General features: G+C 39.4%; 1 protein-coding gene across 1 annotated transcript in view; it reads right to left on the reverse strand.

The window, feature by feature from the left end:
* Positions 1 to 1,113: 1,113 nt before the first annotated feature.
* Positions 1,114 to 26,304, reverse strand: part of itga11b (integrin, alpha 11b) — an 84,888-nt gene continuing 59,697 nt past the window's right edge. The window contains 19 exon segments of the mRNA XM_055155961.1: positions 1,114 to 2,002; positions 2,643 to 2,756; positions 4,023 to 4,118; positions 6,576 to 6,686; positions 8,494 to 8,574; positions 8,653 to 8,766; positions 8,930 to 8,948; positions 8,950 to 9,012; positions 10,071 to 10,154; positions 10,412 to 10,488; positions 10,859 to 10,957; positions 12,505 to 12,709; positions 12,957 to 13,042; positions 15,561 to 15,671; positions 15,736 to 15,875; positions 18,904 to 19,070; positions 20,579 to 20,709; positions 21,261 to 21,464; positions 21,549 to 21,692. Coding sequence (XP_055011936.1) covers positions 1,922 to 2,002; positions 2,643 to 2,756; positions 4,023 to 4,118; positions 6,576 to 6,686; positions 8,494 to 8,574; positions 8,653 to 8,766; positions 8,930 to 8,948; positions 8,950 to 9,012; positions 10,071 to 10,154; positions 10,412 to 10,488; positions 10,859 to 10,957; positions 12,505 to 12,709; positions 12,957 to 13,042; positions 15,561 to 15,671; positions 15,736 to 15,875; positions 18,904 to 19,070; positions 20,579 to 20,709; positions 21,261 to 21,464; positions 21,549 to 21,692 — 2,127 coding nt within the window. The 3' untranslated portion in view covers positions 1,114 to 1,921.

The raw sequence follows: 26,304 nt of genomic DNA on the forward strand, positions 1-26,304 counted from the left end.
AGAAAAGAATTGTTTTTCAGTCTTTCAAAACTAACAGATATGTTCTTGTGATATAAAAAGCTGCAGCTCTTGGCTTTAAAGCCCCACTCTGTAACTTTTTATTTAAAAAAAAACAATATTAAAATCATCTCTTTTTATTTTGGGGGAAAAAAAACATGGGGCTTGCATTTCCACAAACCTGACCTTGGCTATAATATAATATTTCAGAGTATTGTTAAAACAAAAACAAAAAATGTGCATCTTCATTGAGGAAGTTCCAAAGTGGTTTTAACTTCAACCATTTCTTCTAGAATGTTCCGTACTGTGCTTTTAAGACTTTAACAATTTTGATCCCATACTTCATTGAAAACCTTTTCGTTCAGTAGAAAAGTCAAACCTCATCTGAAGTGAGCATGACTGTTCTGGTTTTGGTCCTTTCAGTCTCTCTTCACACTCTGAACATAAATGGATCTATTATTCTGTTGAAGTTTAAAGTGCTGCTGTGTTTTTTATGAGGACACTTTGGTTTATAGTTTATCTCTGTTTTCTCGTCAAGCTTGAATTTATGTCACAACAATCACAAACAGGCCTCGAACTCAAGTGGATTAACTTATTCAGCAAACTCAGGAAGCAAAGACCAATATATTTATGGTAATGACGGCACATACACTGTAAAGACACACTGTGGAACTTTTCTAGTGGAGGCTGTAGTACCTGCCTGTCTCCCTGAAGATTCATGCTCAGATAAACATCCATTCTTTAAGGGCTTATATTGTGCTCTTCTCCACACTCTGTTCCACCTTGTGATGTCATGTGGTAATACAGGAAGTGCTCCACTGTGTTTTTGAACTCTATAAAGCTTCACTAGAATCATTTGGATGATTTCAGCCCTGGAACTGTCTCTCTCTACTGAAATAAAGGAGGTGTTCATTTGAAAACTACCACTTCATGACATCACAAGGTAGAACAGAGTATTTTGAGCTTTGGGCATGCAGAGAGACTAATATAAAGGGTTATTCAAACATGTGTGAATGAAGGGGGAAATTGAGGGGGTAACAACATGACTTAAAGGTCACAAGAATCCATTTTGCATAATGTTGGACCTTTAACAAATAAGTCGATTCTTTGGTTCAGTCGTATTTGAATAGTAGATTTAATATTAAAGTCCATCAGTCATAATGGCATCTCACATTATTTCGAAGCACAAGAACACTGGCTCCATCCGTTTGTGTATTTACAAGAGTTCAAGTTTATACAACAAAAGTGCATCAGATACTACACAGCATGTACAATACATTAAAATACTTTACAATCCCCATCAGCTCTGGAAATAATTACAAAGGCAGCCCTTTAGGTAGTGTTCACTTCACTGTAACATACCGGCAGGACGTGAGTGACTCCTGCTGCCGTCAAAGTTTCGATCTTTATAAAGTAATAACATTCTTTTTTTTAAAGTCCATACACATGTAGCAGACCTGTACTGCCCTACTCACTGCCTTCACTGTGCAGTTTTATGCTTGCTACATTGCTTTTAATTTCATACTAACAGCTTCACTTTTCATTATACAGATGTAGTCCTAGCGCCCTCTGCTGGACCTTTTACATGGACTCATTTTGTATAGACTCATTTTCAGTCATTGTTCAGATAATGCCAAGGTTAAAGTGTTCGATATTTGAAATGTGTGAATAATACAATACAAGAAACAATTCAAAAGGTGTATGGCTATGTGTGATTGGCTGGTTTTATGAAGGGGGCGGGGCTTAGAGGGTCCCTGAGTGAGTTGCACTTCACTCTTCATAAGAACCTCTCATAGACGAGATAGTTAGTTCCCTAACAGTCCTCTGCTGCTGGACACGGACCGTAAGAGCTCATGTGTGCGTGACGTGGACGAGACGAGGGTCAAATAAATGCACTGTCCATTTACTCCATGTGGTGGCGCTGTTAAAGCTCCTCTGATGATTTCCCGTTGGACATAGGCTCCTCTTCCTCTTCCTTTCGTCTTCGTCTGTTGAAGAAGCCAAGCTGGAAAAAAGTGTAGCACGAAATTACACACATTTGATTATAATAATAAAGAATAATGTTAAACAGATACAGATGAGATCAACAGACACACGCACACCACACACACCCCATACATACACACACACACACACACGTGCACACACACCCCACACACACACACACCCCACACACACACACGCACACACACACACCCACACACACACACACACACACACACACACACACACCCCCATACACACACCACACACACACACACACACGCATATACAACACGTGTGTGATCAAATCTATGTTCTTGTATTTTACACTAAAAAAAGCAGCTGGAACAAGTTCATTTGGAAAAACAGGCTTAAAAACATTATTATTTGTATTTTTTTCTTGAGTTTTCAGACAATCCTGAAACGTTTTAGGCAATGTTTGCAAATGTGTCACTATTAGAGATACATGTAGAGCACCCCCAGTGCGATGTGCCTCTTTAGTACAGCACTTGAAACACTTCTGTCTCTTACAGTCGTCATGTTTTTCACCTCCTGTTATACGCATACACTGTATATATGAGTGGACAACATGGATGTAACCCTTGTATATATGAAACGTGAGTATATAATGTAGATGTTTATGGAGAGTATATGATAGGTACCTTCCAGAGAGCGAGCACGAGCAGAGCGAGGAGCAGCAGACCCCCCAGAGTACTGCCCACGATGATCCACACGGGGATGGAGTGCTCCTCCTCTCTCCTCAACTCCAGCACGATCTGAAAAACACACACACACACACACACAAAACACGGACACACAATAATATATAATGTGTATATAGCTTAATAATACATACATTATACATTATAGTATACACATAATGCATTATACACACATTACATATTATTTGTTTAATTACTTAATTCCATTGAGTTGTACCTCATCTGTGTTTTTAAATTATGCTCACTTATACCCACAATATTTCGCTTTAATCCAAAAAAAATATTTGTTAAAATTACTGTAAAAGAAGAACATGTTACAGGCAGTGTTGGGAAGGTGACTTTTAAAATGTATTCCCCTACAGATTACAGATTACATACCCCAAAATGTAGTTTGTAACAGAATCCATTAAATTACTTAAAGTGAGTAATGTAATCTGAATACTTTGGATTACTTGATTTGCTGTAGAGAAGCAAAGACGAGGAAATCTTCACATAAGATGTTCTGTCTGATAAAAGAAAATAAAAAGCCCAGACTTTACTGAACCACATTAAAAATATTATTGATAGAAGACGAGACACGTCCACACAGCAGGATTTAGTCCTGGTTTAGTCCTGTTTTAATCTGGTTTTAGACCTGGTTTAGTCCTGGCTTAGATCTGGTTTTAGTCCTGGTTTAGTCTTGGTTTAGTCCTGGTTTTAGTCCTGGTTTAGTCCTGGTTTTAGTCCTGGTTTAGTCCTGGTTTAGTCCTGGTTTAGACCTGGTTTAGTCCTGGTTTAGACCTGGTTTAGTCCTGGTTTAGACCTGGTTTAGTCCTGGTTTAGACCTGGTTTAGCCCAAAATGTGAAAACAGGAAAACACCGCCCTGTAATCCACTTATTCCAACAAAGTAACTGTAATCCAATTACCACTCATTGAAACAGTAACTGTAACTGAATACAGTTACTCATAATTTGTACTCTGATTACTTAACTCCGGTACATGTAATCTGTTACTCCCCAACACTGGTTGCAGCAGTTTGACATAATTAAGTTAGTAGGACTATTTCTAAAACTTTAAATATACACAACTTAATCTATTTAATTACTTTGAATGTTCTGTGAGTGTAGTGGTTTGATCTGCACTATACCAGCGTAAGAATGACTCAGACCAGCAGATGGCAGCAAATATCCAGGATAGAAACTTGGAAGTGAACATAGAACAGATGTACTAAGAGACATGCGTGACATAAACTGATGACTGGTACTAATCGCAGCACTAAGAGCTGGAAAAGGTTCATACAGTGTAAAACCTCTTCTGAGTGAGACTGTGTGAGTGTGTACCTCTCTGACCGGCCGCTCCTCCTGCAGAAACATCAGGCTGGTCGACTCGAGCTGGATCGAAGCAGTCGCCAGAATCTTCAGAGATTTAAACCCGATCTGCAATAACAGAGAGGAGAGACAATGTTACTGTGAACTGTGAACTTATAACCAGAAGAAAAGACGTACAAGAGCTACAAACTGTACTCAAGTAAGAGCCATGTATGAAACTATTCTCTGATCTAATGTAGTTTCCTCACACACACACACCTGGAGTTGGGTTGTGCTTCATTCACACATGTTTAACACACAAATCCTGCATATTTAGTTTCTCAAAGTGAAAAGACTTTGTTCCACCTTGTGATGTCATGAATACAGAAAGCGCTCCACAGTGTTTTTAAACTCCATACAGCTTCACTAGAATCATTTGGATTATTTTAGACCTGGAACTGCCAATCTCTACTGAACTAAAAATAAAAGGAGCTGTGAACTTGAAAACTACCACTTCACGACATCACAAGGTTGAACAGAGCATTTTAAGCTTTATAAGCTTGTAGACAGATTAATAATAAAGAGTTACTCCGACATGGGTGAATGAAATAAACAAGTCCAGGTCTGTTTCTGAGGAGGTAACAACATTATAACACAGTTTAAACCTCACTAGAGTCATTTTTATGTAATATTATACCTTTAAATAAAAATAATATTAACTACAAATTACTCGAGTAAGTAAGTATTCAAGGTTTAAGACAACATCACAACATTCACAGACATATATTTAATACAGATGGAGACAGATAAAATCAATATTTTTCAAATGTGGGTTTTAGTTTTGATAATGATCTAGTCACAAATAAATGATCAGGTTCAACATTTGTGAATATTCTCTTTGAATACTTTAAGGTAATCAACAGGGAAAATCATAAGTGGGAGTGGGAGTTTATACATTTTTCTTCTTCCCACTCCCTTTCCAGCTTAAATTATTATATTATTGTAAATATGTGGCAAACCCATTATGTGATCTTGACCATAGAAATGTAAATACTGTATATATGTAAATACTGTAACATTAGCTCCGGCGGCACTGTGGCATCCGGGCCTTTCTGTGTGGAGTTTGCATGTTTGTGTCTGGATGGGTTTCCTCAGGCACTCTGGTTTTACCTAAACACTCTGGTTTCCCCCATCACCCCAAAACATGCTACAAGTCTCCAGGAAGAACAGCAGATAGCTCAGGTCAATACACGCATCAAGAATCTCGGACTTCCGGTCATTGCGCAATTCATACTGGGAAGGATTTTCCGAAAAAGCGATCATCAAACCTCCATGTTTGTTTTCCCAGTGGGACGTGTCTATTGACAAAGTTTCCTGTGGATCAATCCTGCCCATCACTTTCACCTTTCACTATTTTTCAATTCCACTGGGAAGAGAAACAGTTTGAACAGAGGTTTGCAGTCACACACATCTGATTCACTTTTGCACTTATAGAGTTCGCAAACACATTTCTCGAGCCGTTTTCCGCTGTTAGGATCAAACAACCACACAATGACGATGTCCAAATCCCAAAACTTAAATATGACAATATCAGAACCAGAAACAAAAGTGATATGGTTCAAAAGACTTGAAAAGATCGACTTTGACAATAAACACGTCCCACTGGGAAAACAAACATGGTGGTTTGATGCTCATTTTTTCGGAAAATCCTTCCCAGGATGCATTGCGCAATGACCGGAAGTCCGAGATTCTTGATGTGTCTATTAAATACAATCAATCAATGAACCTGCCCAGGGACGACAGGTGGAAATGAGCCCTGGCATCTCTCCCGTTCAGGTTCATGTAGATTGTGTAGGGCTGAGTATCATTAAGAAGTTGCCGATACGATACATATCTCAATACATAGGCCACGATACGATACATATCTCGATACAGTGCATGTTCGATATGATGCGATATATTTCAAATCTATTCAATAAGGTTAAATAAAAAATAATGCCTGATACTGAAAGTCTTAGTTAAATGGTTTCATGTGCAAAGTTAATATAAAAATAAAAAAGCCTATTTTAATAATCAAAACAGTGAAAATGTCAAATATGTTGCATAAACGAGTTTCTTTCCTCTAAACAAGCAACAAAACTATAGCGCTGTAACAAAATAATTTTGTAAAATATACCAAAAAATACTCTTGTTGATGTATCGATACAACAGCCCACGATATCGATACTGTATCATCACATTAAACGATATGATATATCGATATTTTGATATTTTTGCACACCCTAAGATTGTGCACTGTCCCTGTCTCATTAAATACATAAATAAATAAAAGCTTGAAATAACAACTTGCAAAACAATAAAAATACTATTTATTATCATTGTGGTTATTTAAACTGACATTGAAGCATTTCAGTATCAGTATCAGTATCAGTATCAGAGCACACCATGAGACAGACGGTACAAAGATTCTTAGAGTAAAGGAGAATGGTTGATGCTGACAGACACACAGGAGTCTCTGTTTTAAATGAGTTCTCTGTGTTAGTTTGCCTCTGTGGTTGTGTGTTTCGTTGTGTTAGATTCCCTCACCTTGCTCAGGGCCGTGGAGTTGAGTCGTCCTGATATTGAGATCCTCACTTCTTTGGACACAGGTAGAGTCACTGTGCACTGGATGCCCACACTGCCACTGTTACTGCGATTCTGCACACGGCATCAACACAACGCAGTTCAAAATCAAACACTACCATCAGATTTATAGTCACTTTTCCATGAACACATAAAAATTCCAGTTGGATCTATTTTTTTATACAATACAACAGAAGAGCGGTGAACAGGAGAGCAGTCACGCACACTCACAAATCTGCCTTCTGAACCTGGACTTTTTACTTTAGACAAGACTTTAGACTTCACAACTGTCTACTGTGTGGGGAAAATAGAAATTCTTCAGAAAGCACATTGATCTGGACTTAGGGTGAACAGATTTTCAAAATCAGAAACTGGGACACCCTTGGTTTGTGGAGGTTTGTAATAATAAAATTGTGAAATGAGCGTGTAATGAAGGAAAACTGTTTTGCACTCGGCTCATTCATGACGAACACGTGAGTCAGTATAGTCACATTTTCTTTGTGTTTTGGTCATTTTTAAGCAGCTTTTTTATATTTTACCTAAACAAATGTCAACTTATATCCTGTATTGGGAAGGTTACTTTAGAATGTATTCACCTACAGATTACATATTACATAACTCAAAATGTAGTTTGTAACGTAATCCATTAAATGACTTAAAGTGAGTAACGTAATCTGAATACTTTGGATTACTTGATTTGCTGTAGAGAAGCAAAAACGAGGATATTGTAACATAAGACTTTACTTAACCATACTAAAAATATTATTGATAGAAGACGAGGAGACGCGTCCACGCAGCATGATTTAGCCCTATTAAATCCTGTTTTAGACCTGGTTTAGTCCTGGTTTAGTCCTTGTTTAGACCTGGTTTTAGACCTGGTTTTAGACCTGGTTTAGTCCTGGTTTAGTCCTGGTTTAGTCCTGGTTTAGACCTGGTTTAGTCCTGGTTTAGTCCTGGTTTAGACCTGGTTTTAGTCCTGGTTTAGTCCTGGTTTTAGTCCTGGTTTAGTCCTGGTTTGGACCTAGTTTAGACTTGGTTTAATTCTGGTTTATACCTGGTTTTAGTTCTGCTTTAGTCTTGGTTTAGACCTGGTTTAGACCTGGTTTGGACCTGGTTTAGTGTCCAGCAATGAGTAGAATTACCGGAATTTAAAAAAAAGGGATATAGCCCAAAATGTGAAAACAGGAAAATACCACCGTGTAATCCATTTATTTCAACAAAGTAACTGTAATCCAATTACCACTCACTGAAACAGTAACTGTAACTGAATACAGTTACTCATAATTTGTACTCTGATTACGTAACTCCGGTACATGTAATCTGTTACTCCCCAACACTGGTTATATCTCTCTTTACTGTTGACAAGGATCAAATTGGTCAAATATAGGGACTCTTGGGACATTTCTTGGACATAAATGGATAAATCTGCTGGGAAAGGGGACACAGAGCTACTACTGCCCCCACTGAAATCTTTTGGTGAGGAGTTTTAGCCAATCACAGCAACCAACTGACATGCTTCAGTAATAAAACTATATATTTTATCCTATATTATTTAGTCAAGAGGCATCGTATGCACTTTTTTACCCTTGCGACCTAAACAGCAATTATTGATCAAATGTTTTGGTCAGGAAATATTCACTCTCTGCTCTGAACCAAAAGTTGTGTGGACAGCTGCAAGTCGTACAAGATCGATTCTCATTCAAATTAAATGGTTTAAAGGTTAGAAAAGGTGAAAAAATTCCTCAAGCCCACAGTTTCAATTAAAATATTTCTTTCAAAAATTACAAAAAGGGCACTAAGACTGTATCTGATGGTGAATTTAAAAAGGAAGCCGTTTGTGTGAAGCTAAAAGCAAAGGGAGTCACTCTTCTAGTCTTCATACCAGCTGAGGAAAGCGAGTCAGATCCTCTTCTTTGACGTGACTGTTGAGTGTCACTTGAGGCATGGAACACGACCCAGGGGCCTGAAAACACCACAGACATAACTTTAAAATTCACAAAATAGTAAAACAAAATGTAAAGGGTGAGTATTGAAGTAGTACCTGTTCTATAGAGTAATCTGTCACATGGACGAGCTGGTTCCTCTGTGGAGTCACTGACCAAACTTCTGCCCTGAACAACAGCCCCTCCACCGGGAACACACCCAGGTTCTGTAACTGCAAGAAAAAAAAACAAAAAAACATATAGTAGTAGTAATAGTAGTAACAGTAGTAGATTGCAAAAGTATTAGAAGTGGATATATTTTTTAATAATATAAATTCTAAACATGGGGAAATATTGACATTGTGTGGTAGAAGAGAAGTGTTGAATAATTCTTACGTAATAGGTGAGGTTGAAACGTGTGGTCCGTTTTGTCCAGTGAAGACAAAGGTTTGATCTCAAATCGAGGAGGATTAGTGTCTCTTTAAGAAGAAATACATATGTCAATCATAAGTAATTCATAATATACGGTACAGAGGAGGGACAGTGAATATATGGAAATCCTAAGGCACAGGTGTCAAACATACGGCCCGGGGGCCAGATCCAGCCCTCCAAGACCTTTAATCTGGCCCTCGGCTGATTTTCTACTAAAATATTTAATAATATTTTCTATTAAAATCTTGTTAATTTTCTGTGGTTTTTATCACAGCATCGTCTCTGTACGTGGCCCCTCCCACCAGAGCAGCACAAATAAAGACTTGTCTCTTTCCAAACGCTCTTAAAGGACGATCGTTTTGACTGTTGACCGTGACACCCTCATCACAAAATGTCAAAAATGAGAAAAGTGGAGCCGAGTGCAGAATTTTACAAGAAAAATTGACTTATTCCTGTTTACAGACAAGTTCATGTTAAAACTTTGTGTTGAAATTGCATTTTTCTTAGTGTTTCAGGTTGTTCATAATATTATAATATTTTATAAAACAAAGAGTTCATCAATTAAAAAAGATTTCTGTAATAGATTGGTGTTTCTCTGCACAAATATTTGAACTTATTGTTATTTTTGGGGTTTATATGTCATGAATTTTACTGATCTGGCCTCTCTGGGATCAAAGTCGGTTGGATACCAAAATGAATTGACACCCCTGTCCCAAGGTGATACTACAGGCTGAAGAAGTGAGTGTGAGGGGCTCCAGTCAAATGAAGCTCACTGAGGATGGAAGTTATGGGTCAAATTTTGAGCATAGTTCATTATTAGGAAGAGGAATTGATTTATGGTCAAAACAAAAAAATAAAAACACCAGGATCATGTAGAGCGGGTTAATATGAACATTTGAGGCCAAAATGAGGAGCCTGGAAGCAGCAGATCCAGAGAGAAGGACGAGGTTTTCAATACAAAGAGAATTTGAGCCAGAGTCAATGGAGCAGGGTAGCTATGGCCGTTTATATATACAGTGTAAGAGTGTAAAAAATAAGAGGCCGAGAGGAAGATTTATGGATGAAAGAAGTGAATAATTTAAAAAAGTAAAAGACTTTCTCTGACCTGGTGAACAGAAGATTGGTTTGGTATTTCAAAGGGAGGAAGATTTCGTTGATGTTGTCATCTGGAAACCCGTCCTCTCCATCACTGAACACAAATACACACAATTACAGATACATTTATAAAACCTTCACTTTCACTTTGATATCATCAACATTCTCTGGAGGTATGATGCTAACTGTTGGCACTGTTCTGTCTGAAGCTCTGTTACTCAAGTTTTGATCATAAAAAACTGACTTAACTGGAATTACAACAGGTGACATGATTTGTGCACCACACAAATCTCTCACACATACAACTAATTAAGCACAATACAGGATCTTTGAGTAATGTTTGAGACCCACCTGGTGGTTGTCATGACGATTCGTATGTGCTCCAGAAACACAGATCGATTGAGCTCAAATTCCACATTAAAGGAGACCTGGAGCAAAAAACGTTTATTCAAAGGGCTACAATAAGTGCTGTGTCAACAAAATATAATCTATAAAGAATAATACAGGTGAATAAAACATCTATAACATATTGTTCAACTTCACTTTGTTTTTAAAAACAGCTCTAAGCCATGGAATAAGAACTGGATATGGACTAGTGGTCACTCCAGGTACTGCAGCTCTGGCCCAGAAAGAACTGGCCCATAGAGCCCGATGTATTTTTTTGTGAAATTAAACTGGCTGTGTTTAGATGACAGGGCATCCACAGCTTTCATAAAGGTCAGATTCTGCAAGGATTCTTCTGTATTTTTACAATATAAAAAGTTTAAATCATCAAAGCGCCTAAAAGTTAGCTCTGACCTGTGACAGAGACTTCATGAAGGGAGCGCTGATGTTACAGCTCCTCCTGCTGGTCAGTCTGTCCTCAGAGGAGCACTCGATCTGAATGTCTGACTGGTCCTGAGGAGAAGACAACAATCAGATAATGATAAAAAGCTGTGCAGACATGGACAGCCTCCAGGTGTCCATCACCTTCTGGTTTCTGTGAATATGTCATTGCTCTGCCTGGAATGGAATTTTGCTTCAAAATACAGAGAAAAACAGGCATTCAGACTGTAAGCGGGGCCGCCTCTCCACAGATCTGACCTATAACTTGGTCTGCTTTGGTCTCCGTGATAGAAAGGTTTAATGCCATACTGTGAAACATTCCAGACAAATCAATAACTTATCTACAAAGTTGAAAAAGCTGAGGCACTCAAAAAGTACAGAACCAACAGAAGCCATTAATAGCACACGGCAGACGAAGTAACTTATCTGTTTTGTCAAATACAGATGTTTTATATACATTAGGGATGGGCATTCGATGACATTTTCTTAATCGATCGTCGGAAGAATTAACAATTGATTATCGATTAATCATTAACGTTTTTATATTAAAATGATCATCATTATTATTACTATCTGCACTACTAATCTGCATAAATAAATTCAACTTTACGACATATAAACCGTAACGACTCTAGAGCCACATCAGCCGTTTGACATTATAATGTGTTTAATTCAGTTTTGTTGCAACTCTCACAGAAACAAAACTTAAAACCACATCGCTAATTTGCATAAACTAAGCGAAGATAAAACTACAGCTCTTGTGTCGCTGATGCGGTCAATTTCTGTTGGATTAAAAGACATGACTCAGGTGAATACAGGTTATTGTGACTATATTTGTGTTTGTCAAAACCAGGACACCGTACGGGGCGAGGGAGGTGGGGACTCGTCATCGACATTGCGCGACTCTCACCTGGAAAAGCTTTTTCCCACTGGACACCGATGTGCCTTCTTTATACACTATGCACGTCCTCCCACTTTTCCGAACGCAACGGAAAACCTGGAATTTCTTGTACAAGTCATCGTTAAATACACATTTGTGCTTTGGTATGTTGCAGACTGACCCACTGTTTGTGTCTCGCTCCTTCTGATGCAGAGACACATGTACAGACCTGTTTGGTCACAACACACACAGCAACCTACATTCGGTTTGTCGATTAAAATTAACGTAATCGATGAAATTCTTAATGATCAATTATCGATTAATCGATTAATCATGCCCATCTCTAATATACATACATATTTTATTTTACTAAAATATACTTTTAAAACACCTCTGAATAGATTTACTTCTGAAGAACATCTGAACTGTAACTGAATGGTCACCTGCTTTTCTCCAAGGAGATAGATAAAGCCTTACTGCTGAACATTCCAGTCAACAAAATAAGAGTTCCATGGTGACTAGGTTATGGACCCTCCACCAAAAAAGTTCCATAGTGCTCCTGTAAATGAGCGCTGTACCTTCACTATCAGACTGTAGAAAATGACTTTTTGGGGGTAGATCATTTGTTACATTGTGGGACATTCCAGGCAAAGCAATAACATCTCCATGGTGACAAGCAGGTGGTGATGTACCCTCTGCTACAAAAGTGACAAAGTAGATCTTTAAATGAGCGCTGTACCTTGACGATGAGGCTGTTGAAGATGAGGTTTTCAGACGCGGTGATGTGAAGAGTGGCTCCGTATGCGTTTTCTCCATGATTCTCAACATGAGCCACCACCACCACCTTCCTCCTCCCAGACTCCATCACATACTGCTGCTCATCTGACGCCCCCTGCTGGTGACACACGGACCACAGCGCCCCCTCCACGGAGCTGCAGAACTCACTGTGGGCCAAACAGAAGCATGTTAAAGGTTTGAAGCATGTTTGAATTGTTTTACATTGGTTCATGCATGTCTGTAATGTGAGTGTTCAAGTTCATATTTTAGGTCACTTCCTTTGGGTAATGCTTATAAAAAAAATAAAAAAAACATCACGTCTACAATAAATTTTTATATTCGTTCTTAAAATAATGAGTTCTGTTAGTGGTTTTTGATAAGTGAAAGAAAGAAGAAAGTAAAAGAGTGACTGACTGCAGAGTGGGGAGGTCCGTGTGGCTGTGTAAGATCAGGTCTGGTACACAGCTGTCCTCCTGCTCACAGCCGTTCCAGAAGGGCAGCTGCAATCACAGATATAATGGTGAATATGAGATATGTCTGCCATGAGATACAGCATCAAATGTTCACATCTCCAGTGGGACTGATGCAGTTCATTTTTGGGGTTTATTTTATTTCATTTAGAGCAAAAGAGTTTTAGCACTGCAGGCACAGACTGTATCAAGAAGTGGCCAGTGTGATGTTAATCATAGTGCTGTCATGCGATTAAAAAAATTTAGAGATTAATTAATTATGATATGTAATTAATTAATCTAATTAATCTCATTTTAATCTCACCTAAAAATTGCTGAGAAAAGCCTTCAATTTGAGGTATTTTCATTTAAATTCATTATTACATTATTGTGGCAGATCAAAAGACTGATATAGAACAAAAAAAAGTGACTTTATAAAGTCATTTATTGTTTAACAAATCTCTCCAAATTGGCTGTTGATCCCAAGTCTCCATGAATAAGAAACTGTTTGCTGTAAAGTAGCAAAGACGAGGAAATCTGAACATAATAACTTTTGTCTACTTAAAGACAATAAAAAGTCCAGTCTTTCCTTAACCATATTAAAAATATTATTGATAGAGAAATGTTTTATATATGAGATCACTGGTTTTAGTCCTGGTTTTAGTCCTGGTTTAGACCTGCTTTAGTCCTAGTTTAGTCCTGGAAAGGGTTAGTCCTGGTGTTAGTTCTGGTTTAGACCTGGTTTTAGTCCTGGTTTTAGTTCTGGTTTTAGTTCTGGTTTTAGTTCTGGTTTAGTCCTGGTTTAGTCCTGGTTTAGACCTGGTTTAGTCCTAGTTTAGTCCTGGAAAGGGTTAGTCCTGGTGTTAGTTCTGGTTTAGACCTGGTTTTAGTCCTGGTTTTAGTTCTGGTTTTAGTTCTGGTTTTAGTTCTGGTTTAGTCCTGGTTTAGTCCTGGTTTAGACCTGGTTTAGACCTGGTTTTAGTTCTGGTTTTAGTTCTGGTTTTAGTTCTGGTTTAGTCCTGGTTTAGTCCTGGTTTAGACCTGGTTTAGACCTGGTTTTAGTTCTGGTTTAGTCCTGGTTTAGTCCTGGTTTAGACCTGGTTTAGTCCTGGTTTAGACCTGGTTTAAACCTGGTTTAGTCCTGGTTTAGTCCTGGACTGGATTAGTCCTGGTTTTAGTCTTGGTGTTAGTTCTGGTTTAGAGGCGCACAGGAGGAAGCGCGGTTTAAGCAGCGTACGGGAGAAAACACGATCCACACGCGGCTCACAGGAGCACGTCAGTGTCCGCGCACTGTCTACGGAAGGAAACGTGGTCCACGTGTTCTCAGGGTAATGACGATGATGAAGGTGTGTGTTTGTTTGTGTGTGTTTGTTTGTGTTTGTGTGTGTTGTGTGTGTGTGTGTGTGTGTGTGTGTGTGTGTGTGTGTGTGTGTGTGTGTGTGTGTGTGTGTGTATAGGACAGTAGTGCAGACATCATGAGCCTATGCAGGTTGTTTTCACCAGTGACATTTAAGTTGGAGGTGATTTTATATTTGTTATTTTCTTTTATATTTCACATCGGGAGAAGAATTTCCAAGACACAAATGTGTTTTTCCCTGTGCACTGCTGCTCTGTTCTACTGGCTCTTCCACCTCGTCCATTGTGCGACTGACGCCGCCAACGTTAACATGACGTTTACATCGCTCTTACTGCGCGCGTTTTGTGTGGGTTTCCGGCAATGAGTGGAATTACCGAAATAAAAAAAATGTATAAATGTGTTTTTTGTGTGTGTGTTGTTGTCCCAACATATAAAACAGGTTTTATAATAAAGCAACTCACATACAGAAACAGTAAAGTTACAGATTAAAAATGAGATTAACGCAATTAAAAAACATAACACGCTAAATATGACTGTAATTAATTAATCCCAATTAACGCGATAATTTGACACCCCTAGTTAATCATACTGTTCAGCTCCACTCAAATGAAGCTCACCATGCTAACGGTTACCGGGGAGAATTTGGAGCCAGGCTCTATACTATGAATAGGATTTTTTAACGGATAAAACAGCTGAATAGAAATCCCAGGGTCATGTAGAGCAGGTTAATATGAATATTTTTAGACCAAAATGACAAGTCTCACAGCAGCAGTTACAGAGAGAGGAGCCACTATATTCAAATGTAATTCAAGGTCAGGGTCAGGGTGACTGTGTATTTGGAACACAGCGTCTAGCACGTAGCTATGTCCCTTTATATACAGGCTATGACTGCATGGGGACAACAGTTTGTCTGAAGTTTACAGTATAGTATAACACACAGCTACAGGCACATTATTGCCTTCAATTCCTGGCAAAATTCCACTGAAGTTATAACAACTTAGATTTTGGTCAAACCTCATATCATCAAAAGGCAACTTTTACTCAAATAATAAAATAGTTTGCATCGCTATATCAAAGGTCATGTGATTGGTATCGGGCTGATAAAAAATTAAGTTGATCAATATCGGTGATCTGCCTCAAAAATTGAGGGCCCTGCAAAATCAATAAACTTGAACTTTAAAACAATTGAAATAATATGAGGAAGCTCCTGACCTCAGTCCTCAGAGCTGTGGGCCAGTCTGGATCCAAAATGGCTCCTTCCTCTTTGTTTCTCAACCCTGTCTCCAGCACCACTGCAATCGGACGCCCATAATCTCCTGTTTCCTATTCATGCAAAATATTTTAGGCTTTTAAATATGTTTTCTAGTGATTTTCTTCTGGTTCTTACGTGTACAGAGAAGCCCAGTCTCTGACAGCGCTGCCCTCCGGTGGTCAGAGTGAGGTTACGCGGTTGAGTGCGAGACGATTCATCCAGAACGGCTCTGGGAGGAAACCTCTTCTCATCCAACACCAGACTGTACCAGCCCGCTGCACCAGGACAAAAATATTATTATTGCCATTTACCATAATATTATATTGTGATGTGTGAGCTACTGTCTCCAAACACTTTCCCTTGTAGATCAATAGAGTCTAAGGTCTAAGTTTACATTTTATTCATCTACAACTATCTAATATTATATTATATTATATTATATATATATTATCATGTGTAGTGTGCATGCTCCCTCAGTCATGCAGACGGGTCCATAGCAAAAGAAGATTGAATTCTGTTGACTGGACTTGTGTTTTTAGACTGTCTACATTTCACCACTCGTCCAAACACCTTCTTTGCTTCTTTTTGGCACAGCTCTGGTAATGGACTGCCTTCAAAATCTCAGTTATAGATGGGCAGTGTTGGGGAGTAATGGATTACATGTACCAGAGTTATGTAATCAGAGTACAAATTATGAGTAACTGTATTCAGTTACAGTTACTGTTTAAGTGAGTGGTAATTGGATTACAGTTACTTTGTTTAAATAAATGGATTACACAGAGGTATTTTCCTGTTTTCAAGTCTAAACCAGGTCTAAACCAGGTCTAAACCAGGACTAAACCAGGACTAAAACCAGGTCTAAACTAGGACTAAACCAAGACTAAAACCAAGTCTAAACCAGGTCTAAACCAGGTCTAAACCAGGACTAAACCAGGACTAAAACCAGGACTAAAACCAGGTCTAAACTATGTCTCAAACAGGATTTAACAGGACTAAACCATGCCGTGCGGATTGTGTCTCCTCCTCTTCTATCAATAATATTTTTAATTTGGTTAAGGAAAGCCTGGGCTTTTTATTTTCTTTTAGCAGACAAAACATCTTATGTGAAGATTTCCGAGTCTTTGCTTCTCTACAGCAAATCAAGTAATCCAAAGTATTCAGATTACATTACTCACTTTAAGTAATTTAATGGATTACGTTACAAACTACATTTTGGTGTATGTAACCTCCCCAACACTGTAGATGGGTGGCAAAACATATTCCTTCTAAAAACATGTGTCCAGTTCTTTTGCTACAGAACATTGGGCAACATACAGTAGATACCACTGGTGTAAGGTTTAGTTATGCTTAAAACAAAACCCACTGATACTCAAGAATATAAAAAGAAGTATAAGCACATGGACTGGACTGTGTCTGATGTTCCCATTGAAACTGCCACAATAGATGCATCAAGAATTTCGGACTTCCAGTCATCGTGCAATGCATACTGGGAAGGATTTTCCAAAAAAGTGAGCATCAAACCTCCATGTTTGTTTTCCCAGTGGGATGCGTCTATTGACAAAGCCAGTGTTTTCTAGTCTTTTGAACCATATCACTTTTGTTTCTGGGTTGAGAAATTTGTTTGCAAACTCCATAAATGCAAAAGAGAATCAGATGTGTGTGACTGCAAACCTCTGTTCAAACTGTTTCCCTTCCCCACAGAATTTAAAAGTAGTGAAAGGTGAAGGTGATGGGCAGGATTGATCCACAGGAAGGACCAAAAAAAGGAAACCTCTTACTGCCTAAGAAATCATCCCGAGTCTGAGAACATTTTGTATGTGAAGCACCGACAAAGCAAAATCCCGATCCCTCGCTCCACCTCGGTTACCAATTTAAAAAGTCAACGCCAAAGTGAAAGGCACCAAGAAACACCTTCCACTGCAAAGAGACCAAGACGTGATGTTGCTGTAAAACCACAAGTACAAGAAAGTGCAGCTCAGTCTCAGTTTGTCTTCTGCTCCTCTCACTTAACAAACGGGATCCTGCTTTGATGGCTCCACATACAAAGGAAGTAACAACAGAAAGTGTTGGGAAGGTGACTTTTAAAATGTATTCCCCTACAGATTACAGATTACATACACCAAAATGTAGTTTGTAACGTAATCCATTAAATTACTTAATGTGAGTAATGTAATCTGAATACTTTGGATTACTTGATTTTCTGTAGAGAAGCAAAGACTAAGATATTGTAACATAAGATGTTTTGTCTGATAAAAGACAATGAAAAAGCCCAGACTTTACTGAACCAAATTCAAAATATTATTGAAAGAAGAAGAGACACATCCACGCAGCATGGTTTAGTCCTGGTTTAGTCCTTGTTTAGACCTGGTTTTAGACCTGGTTTAGACCTGGTATTGTCCTGGTTTCGTACTGGTTTAGTCCTGCTTTAATCCTGTTTTAGTCCTGTTAAACCCTGTTAAATTCTGTTTTAGTCCTGGTTTAGTCCTGGTTTAGCCCTGGTTTAGCCCTGGTTTAGTCCTGGTTTAGTCCTGGTTTAGCCTTGGTTTAGACCTGGTTTAGTCCTGGTTTAGACCTGGTTTAGTCCTGGTTTAGACCTGGTTTGGGTCTAGTTTAGATCTAGTTTAGACCTGGTTTAGTTTCTGGCAATGAGTGGAAAAAAGAAAAAAAAGGGGGATATAGCCCAAAATGTGAAAACAGGAAAACAGGAAAATACCGCCGTGTAATCCATTTATTTCAGCAAAGTAACTGTAATCTAATTACCACTCAATGAAACAGTAACTGTAACTGAATACAGTTACTCATAATTTATACTCTGATTACGTAATTCCTGTACATGTAATCTGTTACTCCCCAACACTGACAAGAGCTGACCACGCCTACAGGAAGTAACAACAGCTGATATACGACACGTCACCATCAACACCGTGACAGTTCTGAAGATGCAGCAGCAGCCGAAACATGTCAACAAGGTAAATACACTTTACTGTATTGTCTTTAAAAAGAACCCAAGAAGTTAGACGTAGAGTTTGTTCCATGCACACATGTTTGAGTAATATTTTATTATTAGTTTGTCTCCAAATCTCCAAAGCTGAAAATGCTTAGTTCCACCTTGTGATGTTATGAAGTAGTTTTCAAGTTAACAGAAACTTTTTACCTTTAGTTGAGTAGAGATTGGCAATTCCAGGTGAAGTGAAGGTGTATGGAGTTTAAAAACACCATGGAGCACTCCTTGTATTACCGCATGACATCACAAGGTGGAAGTAGGTGGTGGAGTGCAGTAGTTTGATTGTGGTTTGGACTCACCCACATCAGTGCGGGCGGGGCTGCTGGTGCGGGCCTCCAGACTCAGACACACAATGGCAGACATACAGGTGACCTCCCGACCCCCGCGCACACAGTCTTTGTTAAACAGGTTCACCTTCTCGGGTTCAAAGGTCAAACGCGCCTTGATACGCACCACGCCTCGAGACCTGCAAACACCAAACATGAAGACTTCAGTATTTATTTAAAGGCGCACTGTGTAACTTTTCTAGTAGGGGTCCAACATCTGTTTGTATTAATGATTCTGTCTGAAATGTTCCTCAGTATGACATTAAAAGGGTCATACTACACTATTGTCTGATCTGCAGTATGTTACAATGTTGTTTCCTCATCACAAACAGACCTGGAGTTGTGTTTGTTTCATTCACACATTTTTAACACACAAACCCTACATTTTTAGGCTGAGTTCTTCTCTCAAACAGAAAACACAATGCCCCACTTTGTGATGTCATGTGGTAATAACGGAAGCGTCCTCTGTGTTTTTAAACTCCATACACCTTCACTAGAATCACTACATTATATCAAGATGTAGACAGGATGCAAGATTACTCAAACGCAAAATAATTTGTGAATGAAACAAAATTCCAGGTGTGTTTTTGAGGAGGTTACACAGCTTAAAACTCACAAGAGTCAACGCCTCGTAATACAGCACCTTTAAACTTGACAGTATGCAAAACAGATCTTTTTACTGGTAAATAATTACCTTGAATAATACCTAATAATACCTAAAACATGTAGTCACCTCTCCACAGATTTGACTTGTAACTTGTCTTGATGGTGTCATTTCCTTGTTTCCATGACAACATACTGTATAAGCTTACAGGTGCTCAATGTAAAATACAGTGAAAAACACATGAACTTGTTTCCATTGTGATAACCAAGTCAGTTCCAGACTGTGAAATATTTCAAGGCAAAGCAACATCTTCATGGAGACAAGTAGGTGGTGGACCCTTCACCAGAAAAGTTACATAGTGCAGCTTTAAGCATGTTTTGGAAAAGTTATGTTAAAGACAAAAAGATTTAATACAGGGATGTCAAACAGGTCTTGGATGTCCGGATCCGGCCCTCCAAGACCTTTAAACTGGCCCTCAGCTGATTTTCTACTAAAATATTTAAATTATATTTTCTATTAAAATCTTGTTAATTTTCTGTGGTGTTTATCACATCAGCGTCTCCAGCGTCTCTGTACGTGGCCCCTCCCACCAGAGCAGCACAAATGAAGACTTGTCTCTTTCCAAACGCTCTTAAAGGACGATCGTTTTGACTGTTGACCGTGACACCCTCATCAGAAAAATGTCCAACATGAGAAAAGTGGAGCCGAGTGCAGGATTTTCCAAAAAAAATTAACTTATTCCTATTTACATACAAGTTCAAGTTAAAACATTGTGTTGAAATTGAATTTTTCTTAAAGTTTCAGGTTGTTCATAATATCATAATATTTTGTAAAAGAAAGAGTTCATCAATTAAAAAAAGATTTCTGTAATAGATTTGTGTTTCTCTGCACAAATATTTGAACTTATTTTTATTTTTGGGGTTTATATGACATGAGTTTTCTGATCCGGCCCCTTTGGGATCAAAGTCGGTTGGATACGGCCCCCGGACCAAAATGAGTTTGACACCCCTGGTTGAACAGTTGTGTGACTGTGTCTAAACTGACCAGATGATGACCGCGGCCCCCAGAGCGCCCACAGACAGGTCCACCAGCCCGTCTGAGTTCAGGTCCAGGACTCCATGAAGACTCTGACCAAAATACTGAAGGCTGGAGCGGAAACCAGAAGCTGCAATCCTCTACAGAGACAGGAGGGGGCGCTGGTTATAAGCACACTGGTAATATCGTATATGTTTTCATCATAGTTATTTTGTCAGTAATTTGGATAGCGAAACAAAAATATAAAACAGAAAGTAATCATACCATATCCATGATTCAAATGACATGTTTGTCGACTAAAAGGCAATAAGTACCAATATGTCTGTCCAATATGAAGCAATGACCTTTACAATATCCTATAACTTAAATAAATGACTAAACTAAAACTAATATAGATTTAGTTAGTGAAATTAGCATGAAATTACATTGACTAAAATAGATTAAAACTATTATTTGACTAAATATTGACACAGGCAGAACATGCACAATCCTCACAGCACATCCATTTTATATTATACATTTTATTGTATTGAACATTATGCAGATGTAATAAACACAATTTGAAGGCAGAAAAACAAGTCTCATGATCATGTATGGACGTAAAAACAGCACAGGAGACTTGTGGATTTTTACCTGTAACGTAACAACTCTTTTTCATAACATCAACTTAATGTGAGTGTTTTAAAAGTACCTGTTTGACCTGAGGCTGGATGGACTTGTCCTGTCCATGGAACACATACACTGCCCCCTGGTGTTCGTCCTCTAGCGGCGCGCCCACCACCAGCTCCTTAAAGCCGTCTCCGTTCATGTCGGGCAGATCAGACAGAGCGGTGCCAAACCGGGAGTTATGGGAAAGACCCGAGGGCCCCAGCGCCCCCTGCAGGCTGAACGACAACTGCACCACAGGCATCAGCGCAGAGGGAGATTAGTCAGATTTAAGGGTGAATTACAGCTCAAATCAGACCTGAGATCGTCTTACCTTATTGTTAACGCTGTAGACGTAGACCTTGCCCTGCTCCCAGCCCTCGCTGTAAAACATGGGTGCAGACACGAGCAGCACGTCTGTCTGTCCATCACTGTCTATGTCCACAGACAACAGGACACTCCCAAAGTATGACCCGATCTGAACAAAACACCACAAGACCACACGCTTTCACTGAGGGGCAATCATACTGAACAAATAATAATAATAATAATAATAATAATAATGAACAAATAATAACAATAAAAAAAACTGAAATAGCCAAAACTTTGAGAAGCGGGAGTTTTAACAGCAAAACAGCAAAATTTCAGGACTTTTTGTCATTGTTCACTGGGTGATAAATGGGTGAGTTGGTTAGGAGAAAAATAATAATAAGAAGAATATTCATACAAGAACAATGTTCTGCTTTTTTTTTGGCCAACAAACTATACATTTTCGGAAACATCTGGCACATTGCTACATCATGGCGAGGGTCCCTGGTCACTACGGGTGAGTCATGTCACGCCATTTCCCTTCCCGACCTCTTGTAGCATCACTTTGCAATACTAATAGGCCCTTCATCAGCTTCTGGTGCTCGGGCATAAATAATAATAATACTGAACAAAACATGAAGCACAAAAATCCTCCTGTGTCTTTCTGTTATAACTGCGCTGCTTTTGTGATAATGTTCCCAGAACAGCGTGTGGATATTTTTACTTAAAGTGCCTATGACAGTTTGAACTGCTCATTTTACTAAAACACAGTTAAGTTCATTACATTTAATAAAAGGAATTATTTTTAAAAAAAAACAAAAAAACAGTCTGGCCATTTTTTAGGTTCCACATTTGACTTCCTTGTTGGAAATCATGACATCATGCTAGACAATTCCAACTGTTACCTAGCAACACTGGGACAAAACTCCTCTAATGTGCACAGAAATTATTATTTGACAAATAAAAATATCAGAAAACAAGACTTACCTTGTTTAAATCATTGTTTAAGTATTTGGGGGGAAAAAACAACAACAAAAGTCTAAATTTTTGGACAGAATTCTCTCTAGCATGATGTTGTCAGTATAGAGCTCTCTAACATAGAACTCTGTACTTTCTGTAATTTTCAAAAAAAATTTCAACTTTTCTTCACAAATCTGTGTAAAACTCAAGTTCAAAGTTCTTTATTTGTCATTCAAGCATGACAGAACGAAATGTGCTCCCTGAGACCCAGTGATCCAGAAAGAGATAAAAAACTCATATTTACAACAGGCGTTATCCCAACAAATACAGTCAAAATTTGAGAGTCACAGAAACATATCATACGCACTTTAATGCCTGTCTTTAGAAAACACACACTATTTCACTTCAACTTTATTGCCCACTGTGCTGGACATGTGTCTCTTTACATCAGTTGCACTCGCTGTACTTGGGCTAGATGACAAATACAGGTGCCAATCGCACATCCACACACGCATGGTACATGAAATATCTGGCCCAAGAGCACAAAAGAATGCAAAGCAGGAATCAAACCATAAATCTTTGGGCCACAGCGTCTACAGCGATCATAGCTACTACTACTACTACTACTATATTTACTTTGCTATTGCTACAATTAACTGTGTGTGATTGTTCCTGGCCTGTGCACACTGTCACTGAAGCCCAAGTCAATATTTCCACAGATGTAATTCTCGTCTCAGTCGCTGTGTTTGTTTGAGTACGACTTTTTCACCAGGCAAATATCAGAGCTATTAACTGCAACAGAATCTCCACAGAGGGACTCGCGCTTAGGTAATGGACTCATCAGTTCTGTTTTCAAAAACCATTGTGCTTCTTCAAAAATATTAGACTTAAAAGTTCTCTGTTGATGCTTTAGTGTGTCTGTATTTCACAAATAAATCACAAATCGATTCAAACATTTTGTCTCCATCTGCTTTGAATGAGTCTGATCCTCGGAGCCAGAGACAGATCATCCCCGACTCCATGTGTCCCACACGTGCACATACTTTCCACTTCAGCAACGTGCACGTACACCAGGACTGAACCAGGACTAAACCAGGACTAAACCAGGACTAAACCAGGACAGAACCAGGACTGAACCAGGACTAAACCAGGACTAAACCAGGACTGAACCAGGACTGAACCAACTAAACCAGGACTAAACCAGGACTAAACCAGGACTAAACCAGGACTGAACCAGGACTGAACCAGGACTAAAACCAGGTCTAAACCAGGTCTAAACCAGGACTAAACCAGGACTGAACCAGGACTGAACCAGGTCTAAAACCAGGACTAAACCAGGACTGAACCAGGACTGAACCAGGACTAAACCAGGACTGAACCAGGACTGAACCAGGACTAAACCAGGACTAAACCAGGACTAAACCAGGACTAAACCAGGACTGAACCAGGACTAAACCAGGACTAAACCAGGACTAAACCAGGACTGAACCAGGACTGAACCAGGACTGAACCAGGACTAAACCAGGGACTAAACCAGGACTAAACCAGAAACCAGGACTAAACCAGGACTAAACCAGGACTAAACCAGGACTAAACCAGGACTGAACCAGGACTAAACCAGGACTGAACCAGGACTGAACCAGGACTGAACCAGGACTGAACCAGGACTTACAGGTTGTATGGAGGATTTTTTTTTGTTTCAAATTGTCAATGATAGCATTATAGAGATGCAGTAGCCTTGTAATTATGATGACCAAAAAAAAGAGAATAAAAATTCATCAACTCTGGACGTGGTGGGGCTAAACATTTGCCAATAGATAACGACACTGCCTCGTTATCTGTTAGCTGACAGGCTGTCAATCAAACTCCCTACGTTTCTAGTGTAACTGACTTGCCTGCGCGCTGCCGTTACGTGGTTTATGTACGACTGTCACGCAGTCCACAGACGCAAGCCGCACAGACGCTGTTTACTCCACCAACGCAACAGTTCTTAGCGGCTTTTTTGACCTATATCTTCCTCGCAGTTTGCATAAAGTTTGTTGCAATGACAGACAAGAATCCAGGAGCAGTTCGCCGCAAAAGAAAGTCCGTTTTTGAGATTGCTGAAAGAAGAAGACAAGGGGAAAACAGCGAAGCCAAACTAAGGTGATTCTTGGAGATTCATTCCAACGATGGCGCGACTGAAGCAGACGCAGAGTCTAAAGACTGACGGTCGCCAAATTACTCCTGGACTGGTAACTTCTGCTTATTATGAAAACGTACTTTTTTTTTTATTTCCAAGAGCTAGAAAAACGTTTTTCAGGACATGAATGTGATATCCTATGTCTGAAAACGTAATTTTCAATGCAAAGAAAGAGTCCACCTGCTGCTGCGTGTTGTAGTAGTAGCAAGTTCATTCACACGGAATCTCTGCGCCCCCCTCTCTGCACCCCTTCCTGCTTCTCTCTCCTTTCCCTGTTCCGTTTCTCCCTGCTCCTCACTTCTTTTCTGCGCACAGAATCTCTGCACACCCCACCCCCTCCCCCCGCTCCTCACTTCTCCACCTTGCCTAACCAACACTGTAGTTAGTTGTTTACAAGTCATGTACAGCGATGAGGACTTTCTGGTGTAAAGAGGAGGCGGGAGGAGGGGTTTCTACGTAGGAGCTGTGGGGGAGGGGGGTGGTTTCACGCATGCGCAACATTTGAAAAACAACAAACAGTCGCTGGATTTCTCGTTCCTTGGAAAATCTTCTATAAACCTTTAACCAGAACTAAACCAGGACTAAACCAGGACTAAACCAGGACTGAACCAGGACGGAACAAGGACTGAATCAGGAATAAACCAGGACTGAACAAGGACTAAACCAGGTCTAAATTAGGACTGAACAGGACTAAACCAAAACTAAACCAGGACTGAACCAAGACTAAACCAGAACTGAACCAGGACTGAACCAGGGATACACCAGGACTGAACAAGGACTAAACCAGGACTAAACCAGTACTAAACCAGGACTTAACCAGGACTTAACCAGGACTTAACCAGGACTAAACCAGGACTGAATGAGGACTAAACCAGAACTAAACCAGAACTAAACCAGGACTGAACCAGGACTAAACCAGAACTAAACTTAGATGAAACCACTTCTAAACCAGTCAGGTCTTAAGCTGAAGTAAACTTGTTCTCCAGCTGCTTGTTCCACTGTTTGGCATTAAACATCTATGTCCACAGAGACATGTGGTCGTCGGTTAATGGGTCTGTAAACGACAAGCTGATGTTACCGGGTCAAATTATGGGTCTGGATCTGTAGAGAGGCTTGCCCACTCTACAGACACACACACAGTTCTTCTCTCAAAGTGAAAACACTGTTCCATCTTGTGATGTCATGTGGTGATACAGGAAGTGCTCCACCATGTTTTTAAACTTCATACATCTTCACTAGAATCATTTGGATCATTTCAGTCCTGGAATTGTCCATCTCTACAGAACAAAGGGTAAAGGTTAACTTGACAACTACCACTACATGACATCACAAGGTGGAACAGAGGATTTTGAGTTTTGGAGATGTAGACAGACTAATAATAAAGAGTTACTCAAACATGTGAATGAAACAAAACACAAGTCCAGGTGTGTTTTTGCTGAGATTACAACATTAGAGAGAGCAGCAACATTTCCACTGCACGTCTCAGTGTCCTGTGTCTCAGTCAAGGGTCTCAGGTCAGTGTAGCAGGAGGACTGGTCAGGGAGACAAAAGTGTTCCTCCCTCCTCTGTGTCCTGCAGCATCACAGCAGGCTGCAGGGGGCGCCAAGAGAACACAACAGGAAAGGCCTCTGGTGTTTCA

Source organism: Boleophthalmus pectinirostris, unplaced genomic scaffold (genome assembly GCF_026225935.1).
Source record: "Boleophthalmus pectinirostris isolate CB_2022bp ecotype Guang Dong unplaced genomic scaffold, ASM2622593v1 HiC_scaffold_2, whole genome shotgun sequence".
NCBI classification, from domain to species: Eukaryota; Metazoa; Chordata; class Actinopteri; order Gobiiformes; family Gobiidae; genus Boleophthalmus; species Boleophthalmus pectinirostris.